At 38.0% G+C, this 10,977-nt stretch overlaps 1 protein-coding gene across 1 annotated transcript in view; it reads left to right on the top strand.

Annotated features, from left to right (window-relative positions):
- Positions 1–8,142: 8,142 nt before the first annotated feature.
- The window catches only part of MRPL48 (mitochondrial ribosomal protein L48), a 51,176-nt gene continuing 48,341 nt past the window's right edge, over positions 8,143–10,977 (top strand). The window contains exon 1 of the mRNA XM_036029991.1: positions 8,143–8,228. Coding sequence (XP_035885884.1) covers positions 8,143–8,228 — 86 coding nt within the window. The remainder of the gene's footprint in view (positions 8,229–10,977) is intronic.

The following is a 10,977-nucleotide window of genomic DNA, read 5'->3' as shown; positions in this document are numbered from 1 at the left end:
TTATAAATAAATACAGATTCCTGGAAGGGATCAGACTCAAAATTCAAAGAAATAAACTGCATAGAGACTGGCAGTCAGCTCTATGTAGTAATATCATTATACATGCAGTTTTCATTTATTTACATATAATTTCAGTGTCTTGCTTTATATCTTCTAATAATCACACACTTCTTGAGGACATAAATTTTTACCTTCAATCTGACCTACAAAGCCTAGCCCAATGTTTTATTCTAATGGTGTTCAATTAATACATGTTAAATTGAAATAACAAATGCATAATATTGGTGTATTACGGACTGGCTGCCAAACAAACTACAGGGTGCACAATTTAAACTGTTAAGATTTTGTATTCAACGCCCTGGCTGGCGTAGCTCAGTGGATTGAGCGCGGGCTGGGAACCAAAGTGTCCCAGGTTCGATTCCCAGCCAGGGTACATTCCTGGGTTGCAGGCCAGAACCCCCAGCAACCGCACATTGATGACTCTCTCCCTCTCTCTCTCTCTCTCTCTCTCTCTCTCTCTCTCTCCCCCCCCCCCCCTTCCCTCTCTAAAAATAAATAAATAAATAAAATATTAAAAAAAAAAGATTTTGTATTCAAAATTTAATTGGGCGTCCTTATTTTTATTTGCTAAATCTAGCAACTCCAATTATAAGTAACCTTTCATTAGTAAAAAATCATATCTTGCAGCTCCACAGACTAAGGGCTTCTCTCCTTAACAGCAAGTCTACCCCAATCTGAAAACTTTAGAACAAAGTAACCTAACTTGCTCAGCAAAGAGACATAGATAGAAAACACGTTATCTGGAATGGTCTGATTTTTATAGGAAGGATAAAGTACACTACTCATTATAGTTCTTTGCAGAAATTTTGGGAAGGAGAAAAAGAGATACTTGTTAAACCTTTTTGTGTTCCTGAGAAGAGATATGCTCTGTAGATACAAAAATCTTTATATACACTTTGTCCCCCACGTTTGTTTATTTTTAAAGGCAGTTCTAATAGGAGATTAGCTTAAGGGGTAGGCAAGTTGGTGGAAAGATTTGAAAGAGGGAGAAATAATTGGCAATTTCTGCACTTACAAAATTAAATACTTAGTGAATTCAGTTTCTGTTTTGGATAAAAGTTTTTTTAATTTCCAAAAGTAAAAGCTTCCATATTCTTTTAAAAAACACAACATAATATGTGAATGACCCCACTGTCATTACCACCTACTCTGGGAAGGGTTTAAGAACTCCTCCCTCTTAACCTATGATTTCTAATTAATTGCTCTCTGTCTTAAACCCTAGAGTTTTAAAGGGGGAAAAAAATGATGCTGTTTAAAACTGTCCAGGAGCATTTGAAATCTTGTTCCCTAGCATATGTCATCAGTTTGGCCCAAATAAACTATTGGGTTGGCTAAAAAGTATTTTTTGTTTTTTTTTTCTGTAAGATGGCTCTAGTAGCACTTAGTTGCCTTTCACTTCATTTGAAACAATTTTGTTAGATTGTGTTGTGACAGCTGTCATACCAGTGTGCAATTAAAAAAACTTATCAAAATTGGTGAATTTTTGTGCAGCCATTATAATATTGAAGATGGAAGAAAATACTCAACATTGTCGGCATTTTATGCTTTATTATTTTGAGAAAGGTAAAAATGCAACTGGAACACAAAAAAAATTTTGTGCGGTTTATGGAGAAGGTGCTGTGACTGATTGAACGTGTCAAAAGTAGTTTGTTAAGTTTCATTCTGGAGATTTCTTGCTGGATGATGCTCCATGGTCAGGCAGACCGACTGAAGTTGATAATGATCAAATCGAGACATTAATTGAAAACAATCAACGTTGTACCACACTGGAGACAGACGACATACACAAAATATCCAAATCAATAAAGTCATTGGTGAAAATTTAACAATGTGTCTTTTATTTTACAGAAAACACTAAATAGACTTTTTGGCCAACCCATAAAAAATTTTTAAATAATAAAAATAGTAAGAATGCTAATGTCCAGAAATGAACATGATGGAGAAGCACTGGCATTATTTACACGGCACATTCATCTGGACTTGCATACTTGATACAAGGACCAGCCTTGTTCAGGCCTTAACAGAGTGTATCATGGACATCTCACAGAAAGAGAAAATCCTAATATTTACTTTACAAATTAATGTATAAAGTAAGAATGAAGACCTTAGTAAACTAAAGTTATCTGTAGATAGTTGTTGAATAAAAGAATTTTAAACTTTACATGTGTGGTCTATAAAAAAAAACAAATTTTGCAGGAGTATTTCTATTAAAGTACACTGATGAAAAGAAATTCAAGTTAAATTGATATTTGGGCTCTTGGTTTCAACAAAGATCTATTCGGTAACTCAGCCAGAAAAGATTCAGATTTCTAAAATCCTAGTATCCCAGGCCATGGATTAAAAGACCATTCTACAAACTTTATGTTCTGTAATAAGGCAGGATTCTGTATGTTTCTTTATCAAAGACATCAACTTTTATTTGTTTCTTTGTTACTTTAAAACTAACCCCAACATTTTCCAATCAGAGTTGTATATTGGTACAATAATTTGAACTATTTATATAACCTTTGTTTATTCTAAGAGCAAAGTTGTTCTGAAGGTTTACTCTATTACATTGTTTTTATTCTTAAAAATAAAATTCCACTTGATAATTTTTTAAAGTGTATTACCATTATTTTCTAATCACTGGCTATAAGTAGAGCTCTGGATTTTAGTCCCAGCTGTCATTAACTTCCAGTGACCTTGAGCCTTCAGGCTTTCCTCCCATAGGCTTCAGTTTCTCCACCTGTAGAGTGAGATGGGCCACATGACTTTGGATTTGGTAACGGTTTCTTAAATATGACACCAGAACCACAAGCAAGAACAGAAAAAATAGATAAATTGGACTTGGCTAAAATTAAAAACTTGGTGTATCGAAGGACACAATCCACAGAATTGGAGAAAATATTTGCTAATCATATATATGTAAGGGTTTAATATCCAGAATATATAAAGAACTACTACAACTCAACATTTCAAAAATGGACAGATGACTCGATAGAAATTTCTCCAGAGAAGATATAAAAATGACCAGCAAACACAAGAAAAGATGCACACCATCTAGTATTAGTCATAAGGGAAATACAAACCAAAACGTGAGATACCATTTCTCATTTATAGGATGAGTTCTCATCACTAGGATGACTATAAAAATAAAAATCAGAAAATAAGTGTTGGTAAGGATGTGAAGAAACTGGAACCCTTGCACCGTGCTGGTGGGAATGTGGAAGGATTCACTATAGTCAAAAAGTTAAAATATAGAATTACATGGCCCAGCAATTCCACTCTTCAGTATATACTCGAAATAATTAAAAGCAGAGACTGACAAATACAGGGTGGGGCAAAAGTAGATGCACAGGTGTTCATATGAAAAATAATATAGTAATTAATAAGTAATACTACAAGAATAAACTGGGTTTCACATACTCACCACTGTAAATCTACTTTTGCCTCCACCCTGTACTCATATAGGATATATTCGTTCATAGTCGCATTATTCACAAAGCCAAAAGGTAGAAAATCCAAGTGTCTATCAACAAATGAATAAATTTAAAAACAATGGTATATCCATACAATTAAATATGTTTCAGTCATAAAATGGATCAAAGGGTTCTGGAAGTTGATACATGCTACAACAAGAAAGAACCTTAAAAACATTCTAAGTAAAATTAAACAAGAGGACAAACATTGAAGATTCCACTTACGTGAAATATCTAGAATAGGCAGATTTAAAGAGACAAAAGTTGACTAGCGTTTATAAGGGGGTTGGCAGGAGGGTTAATAAGGGAGTTACTGCTTAATGCATACAGTTTTGGTTTGAGATGATGAAAATTTTTGGAAATGATAATGGCAATGACTGCACAATATTATGAAGTAGTTAATGCCACTGAATTGTACACTTAAAATGATTAAAACAGAAAATTTTATGTTATATACATTTTACCACAACTAAAAAAAGTATAACTGACTGAGGCCCAGGACCTGGTGATTTCTAAGTAGGGTGGCTCGGAGCTCCACAACAGTCCTCATTTATGATTGTTGTGCCAATTGTAATTAGCAGTATCCCCGTAAACTCTCAAAGTTGTCCTCGTTTGAGCAATAAATTGTATGGTCACCCCATGTCTAAGGATCTCTGATATTCAGCGGTTCTGAGACCTTCACCACGGGCATTAGGACCTCGTAAGGTTTTGTAATGACATCACCTCTGGAAAACTAGGCCTCCACGGAACTGGAGGCAACGCAGCACACCTCACTTCGCACAAAGGCCCAGCTTCCTAGTGGCAAACCTTCCCTACTAGAGCCTGAGAGCCCGCGAGCAAGGAGAAACACTGGAAGGGTACTAGCGAGGCAGCGAGCAAACGGCCCCACCCCGTCGCGTCCCTGCACCCACAGCGAGGCCAGCCCCCTCAAAGTGGGGGCGGAGGCCGGGCCGCCCTTTTGGGCTGGCGAGAGTGGGGGCGGTCCCTAGTAACCAACCTTGGCTCCGCGGACCAATGGGGAGAGGCAAGGGGTGGAAACTATTGGAGGAGGGGACCTCAACCAGAGGGCGTTGGGGGTGGCCTGGACCGGCAGCCCTGTGGGCTCTTGGAAGCTGCCACGTAATTCCCGGTTTTTGCGGCTGGATTTTGTCCGGTGGGGTGCCACCGTCAGCACTTCCGGGGTGAACTCGGGCGGAGCAGATCAGTCCCCACCCCGTCCAGTGCTTCCAGTGCACCCTTCAAAGCCCTTGTCAAAGCCCAGCTGTCCCCGCCCTCTCCTTTTAGATGACTGTCTACCGCGCATCTCGGAGGTGAACTGGCGGCTCCAGGTTGTTCTGACACGTTTGAACTTGGTTTTTATTACAAAATAAATGCATAATGTAGAAGATTGGGAAGTTGAGAAAAACATTAATGTAAAATGAAATAAAAATTGCTTATTATCTTGTCAACCATAAGCAATCGTGATAACCTTTGGTTGTTGTTGCTTTTATTTTTTTTCTTCTGTCTGTTTAACACAATTGGGACAATGCTGTAAGGAAGTCGTGTATTGTTCGTTATATACTAAGTGTTTTTCCTTGTTATTTTAATTATATGCATAGTATAAAGTATTCCATAGATGAATGTGCCATTATATCACATTTTCCCAATGCGTCTTTTTTTGTTCTTCCTCCCCACCCCCAACCAATGGGTATTTAAGCACTTGGAACGTTAAGTGAATAGCTTACGGGGGTGGGGTAGGTAGAGTAGGAGAGACAGGTAAGAACTGGCTAGTCCACAGCTTCATCCTCCCTTTCTAAAGTTGTTCTACAAGAACCACAAGAATTTAGAGCCTTTATAGACTTCATAGTATTGGGGTTCTAGAGTACAATCTTGAAAAACTCATAATCATAATATTGTGGGGGTTGTAAGGACCTCTAAAGAAACAAGTCCAAACTTTCACCAAATGTAGGTGTATCTAACAATCAGAGCTTTTTCCAAAGTTGAGTACTTTACATCTAGAATGTCACCTCTTACTAGCTGTACTCAGTCTCTCTCCTGTATCAGAATGGCTCTAACAAGTCTTCACAGACGGGTAAAGAAATATGTTGGGACTTCCAGCCCCAACTTCTTTTTCACTAGGAACTAGATATCTAAATACTTTGTACCTTGCACTACCATTTCTAATTAAGTAAATAAGCAGGACAGGGAAGGGTGAGTTTTATATGGATTTATTCACTTATTTATTTGCTAGAAGAGAAATAAATTTTGGTCTCTTTTGGCCCGTTCCATGAAACCATGGAAGGAAAGGGACTGGTTGCTCAGGGATTTTGTAATAATGAAAAACTGGCCTAAATGTGTGTGTCCAACTAACAATATTCAAACGAGGTAGCATTGAGTGGAAGTTGGATAAAAAGAGCGCTGGGCTAGGAGACTAAAACCTGGGTCCACTTTCTAATGGTGTGATGTTGAGCAAGACACTTTAACTCTCTGACCTTTAATTTCCTCATCTTATGAAAAGGATATTAAGTCTTTCTCTGTTTGCTTCAAAGACTGTCGTGAAGAGCAATGGAGAAAATGTTTACAAACACGTTTTAGAAAAAAGAAGGCACTGTATTTTGTTATTATTGGATGGCATAAAATTTTTCAAAAGAATGTTTTGAAACCTTTAAAGAATCATTATAATTTATGTAATCGAGAGAGGAGGTCTGGCACAAGTCAAGTGGTATGGTAAATTCCTAGACCTATATGACAATTTCTTATGCCACGATAGCATTATCAATTCAGGTAACTTGTTTTATTCAGAAGAATTTGCCCCTTTGGCTTGGAAGGAAGAGAGTTCTCAAATGATTCAGGGTGGAGATTTGTTGAGCATTTTGTTAGGATTATATGTACTGGAGGACCAGAAATGCTGAGCAGCCCAGTTTCAGCAAGAGAACTCAAGAAGAGAAGGTGGTTTGGGGTTCAAGAAGGACCTCCGGACCACAACAGAGTTGGAAGGTCTGTCTTCCTCTTACTTGGACTTGAAGAATAATGTGTTCATTTGGGTTGAGCCTTAGTTTCCATACGTAAATGGAAATAACAACAATAGAAATGTTAGCTAATTGTGTTTTACTGCCTATTTGTGGCAGAATAGTGGCATCCAAGATCATTAGAGATGAAAGGGCCTTAGAAATTTTATATATATAATTAAAGCAGGAGGCAAAAGTTCTGGATGATAGCCTGATCCACTTGGCCTGTCCCTTGATCAGTGAGCTCCCAGACCATCACCCCCAATTGTACAGATTTGCATGCTGAGGTCTGAAAAGAAAAAGTGACTTTATCTAAGTCATTCATGTCACATAGTGGTAGTGGCGGACTTGAGCCCAGATTTCTTAAACCCTAGTATGATGTACTTTCCCTGAATATAAGCTGCTTCTTAAAACATAATCAGAGTGTGTATAAAAGGCTGAAATTGTCAGGAAAAAAAGTATTAAGAATCCAAAGGTATACATAGGTAATGGACATGATCAGGCAATTCACAAAGGAACTACAATTGGATAAGAAAAAATGGGGAAAGGTTCAATCATATTAACAACAGAAAATGAAAATTCTTTAACTTATAAACTACCAAATTTGCAAAGATTTTTGATATGCAATTTTTTACTTATCACATGTGGAAAATTTTCAAATATATTAATATTCAATGATTGTGAGGATGTGGTAAAACAAGAAATAGAAATAAAGTTAGCGATTTGGCAAAATATACCAACAGCCTCAAAATTAATCTATATAGAACCAATTCTATTTCTCATGATAGCTATCATAAAGTAATATTAACAAAAAAATTTAGTATAATCTGTAATGCTGAAAGTAAAAAAGTTAGGATCCAGTGATATATCTTTACAACACAATATTATGCAGCTACAAAATGTTATTCGCAGTAAGTTTCAATAAACTAGGGAATAGTTTATGTCATAATATACTGGAAACAAAAATGCCTCTAAAATTGGGTGCAGAATATATTGCAACTATTTTTAAAAGACATGGAACATGGAGAACTATAATGAAATGTTAATATCTTGGCTGTCTTTGGGTGGTGTAGATTTAGATTTTTTGTTTGTTTTACTTTACTTTTCTGCCTTTTCTACATTATTTTATAGTAACTATGTTCCTCCTTTTTTTTTTTCAAGGAAAAGCACTGAGAGACTCAAATAGGAGTCGCTTATCATGAGGACCATTTGCATTTTGATTAGCAGTCCTTGGGCTCAAAAGTGCTAGTGTTCTTCAGCAGTCCCACTGTTCATCCACAGACACTCTCTGGTGCCTCCCATGTGCGCCAGCTGTAGGGGTGCTGAGAGAAACACAGTGCTGAATCACAAGGATTTTAAAATCAAGGAGCATGGCCTGGTGATCGGAAAAAAAACATCTGCAAATAACTATAATACAAATGATAAGTTCCAGAAGGGAGGGATAGGAAAATGTATTGAACAGCATTATCAGTGTAGTAGAAGCCAAGGGTAGGTGAATAGCAGTAGCTGGAATGGTAAATTGGAGGTGGATCATAAAACCTATGAATGATGAGGTAAAGACTGTGTTGTTAAATTGGAGGACTGTATGCAGCTATTGAAGGTTTTGCTCTGTTTCGGTCTATATTGTTTTTGAAATCATGACCTTCATGACATGTGCTTCAGGAAGCCTGCTTTTGGAAATAAACTGGAAAGTGGATGAGACTGAAGGCTGGCAGATCAAGCAGTAGCTAGCACAGTAGTTCGGGTGAGAGGCAGTGACTGTGGACTCAAGAAGTAGATTGGAAAGTGAAGAGGAGGAAGCATTCAAATAGAGACAGAATAGTCAGAGATGAAGGTTAGAAGCTCTTATTTCAGTAGATCAAGGAGGTATTACCATCTCCTAAGGAATTTATTTCAAAATTGGCCTCCCCATCATGATTTTGTAAAATCTGCACCTGTGTCTCCTAATCTCAGACTGCCAGGCAGGATAACTCCACTAGTTTTTCAGAGTGAAATTATGGTTTTTTCTGTTTCTATTTTTTTCAGTACACATGTGATATCTGGGGCTTGGATAACAGCAACTACAAAGGATTCTTCCTAGTTTATTAGAAAAGTTTTTCTTATGTCACATCATGGTGTAAGCTATAAAAGGTGGTATAAGCTATAGAAGGGATGGGACCTTGGCTGAGTAGCTCAGTTGGTTAGAGCATTGTCTTGATATGCCAAGGTTGTGGGTTCAATCCCTAGTCAGGGCACACACAGGAAACAGCCAATAAATGCATAAACATGTGGAACAACAAATCAGTACTTCTCACTCCCTTCTTCTATCTCTCTAAAATTAATAAAAAACCTTTTAAAATGAATGGGAAGAAGGAGGGAGAGGATGGCCTCTACAGTGTCCAACTATTCCAGTACCCCTATTCTGGAGGGGCTCTGTGCAGCAGGTGCTCTCCCAGGAACCTGAACACAGGTTGTGGGCTTCTAGAAAGAGTCTCAGTGGAGTTGCACATGCTGCTGCTTGATGAGTGGTTCTTTGTACAGTTTCTCCCTCCCTTCCTGCAGGCTCCCGTGATCTCACCAACCACTTGAGCTTCCCTCTTGCAGCCTCTTTCATCATCCTTTCTCCCTCTCTCTGGTGTTAGGTAATCCCTACTCACCCAGCCTAGGCCTGTACAAGCAAAAAACTCCTAGTAGGCTACAGGCTGGGGAGGCAGCACCTTTCTGATTTTCCCTAGGTAACCAGCTCTCTTGCACCTATGGCCTTGATTTTTTTAAAGTATGGCTTTCTTTGTACTAAAACCACACCAAAACATAGAAGCAGAAATGCCCTACTGAAGCTAAAATAGTTTCCAATTGGAGTTAGTTTAACACATATTTTCACTTAAGCCATACATTAGAGCTATTGTGTCACCCTTGGGAAACTTTTTATAATATAATAGGTACCATGGAAGGATTACTTTAAAGGAAGTTTAACTTGGGATCAAACATATTCTTCTAAAGGGCCTCCCTTTATTCTCTCTTGTTTCCTACAGCTTTCTCTGATGTGGTTGTGCTGAAAACCGAAGCAGGTTTTTTATTTTAAAAAAAGATTTTTAAAGAAAGTGGGCCTGTGAAATAAAGCCAGAAAGGCAAAGGTCCTTTATGCTTTTATCTGTGGTTCAAGATCTTGGAAAATCTAAATTCCATAATAACATCTAGGAACTTTTAAATATTCGCTCATTATTTCATTCAATATTTATTTATTTTATGTTTTACTGACTTGATAGAGAGAGGGAGGCAGAGAGAGAGAAACACTGATTTGTTGTTCCACTTATTTATGCATTCATTGGTTGCTCCTTGTGTGTGCCCTGTGACCAGACATAGAACCTGCAACTTTGGCATATCGGGTCGATGCTCTAACCAGCTGAGCTACCAGGCCAGGCCCATTCAATGTTTATTGGAGCCTCATTGTGTTCTATGACCTGTGCCAAATACTAGGAATACAAAGAAAAAGGAAGAATACTCCTTTTTCAAAATTTATTTATTGATGTTAGTAAGAGGAAGGAAGGGAGAGGAGAGAGAGTGAGAGTGAGATTTGTTCCTCGTATTTATGCATTCATTAAGTGATTCTTGTATGTATCCTGGCCAGAGATTGAACCAGCAGGCTCGGTGTATAGGGGTGATACTCTAGCAAACTGATCTACTGGGCTAGGACAGGAAGAATATTCCTTTAAGAATATGCTACCAGCTAGGGTTATATCCTAAGAACCCTGAAACATCAATGCAAAAGAACCTATGCACACCAATGTTCATAGCAGCACAATTTACAAGAGCCAAGTGCTGGAAGCAACCTGGGTGCCCATCAGTAAATGAATGGACCAAAAAACTATGGTACATTTACACAATGGAATTCTATGCAGCAGAAAGAAAGAAGGAGCTCCTACCCTTTGTGACAGCATGGATGGAACTGGAGAGCATTATGCTAAGTGAAAAAAGCCAGGTGTTGAAAGACAAATGCCATATGATCTCACCTTTAACAGGAATCTAATCAACAAAACAAACAAACATGCAAAATATAACCAAAGATACTGAAACTGAGAACAGGCTGACAGTGACCAGAAGGAAGCGGGGAGGGAATTTCAGTGGAAGCGGGGAAGGGTTTGCAGGAACAAGTATAAAGAACACATGGACAATAACAAGGGGGAGCGTGGAGACTGCAGGGAGGAGGGGGTGGGCTGGGCTGAGGGTAAAGGGCAGAAAACTACTTGAACAACAATTGAAATAAAAAATAAAAAGAATATGCTACCAGGACTAAGTCTAAAATCAACAAAGATTGGAAAACATCTGTTTGGAAATGGAGGGGAAATTTACAGGATTGAAAAAGAAGTTGGTGCTTCAGTACATTAAGCTTCCATTATGATCTAGGAAAGGCTGATTCCATAATCAATTTCTCAGTAAAATTGCTAGTGGCCCAAATTCATGTGTGCTGTGTAAATGCCAATTTACTGGTTTGA

This window comes from Phyllostomus discolor, chromosome 6 (assembly GCF_004126475.2).
Source record: "Phyllostomus discolor isolate MPI-MPIP mPhyDis1 chromosome 6, mPhyDis1.pri.v3, whole genome shotgun sequence".
Classification (NCBI taxonomy): Eukaryota; Metazoa; Chordata; class Mammalia; order Chiroptera; family Phyllostomidae; genus Phyllostomus; species Phyllostomus discolor.
Note: the sequence above shows the minus strand (reverse complement) of the source record. Positions and strands in the feature narration are given on the sequence as shown.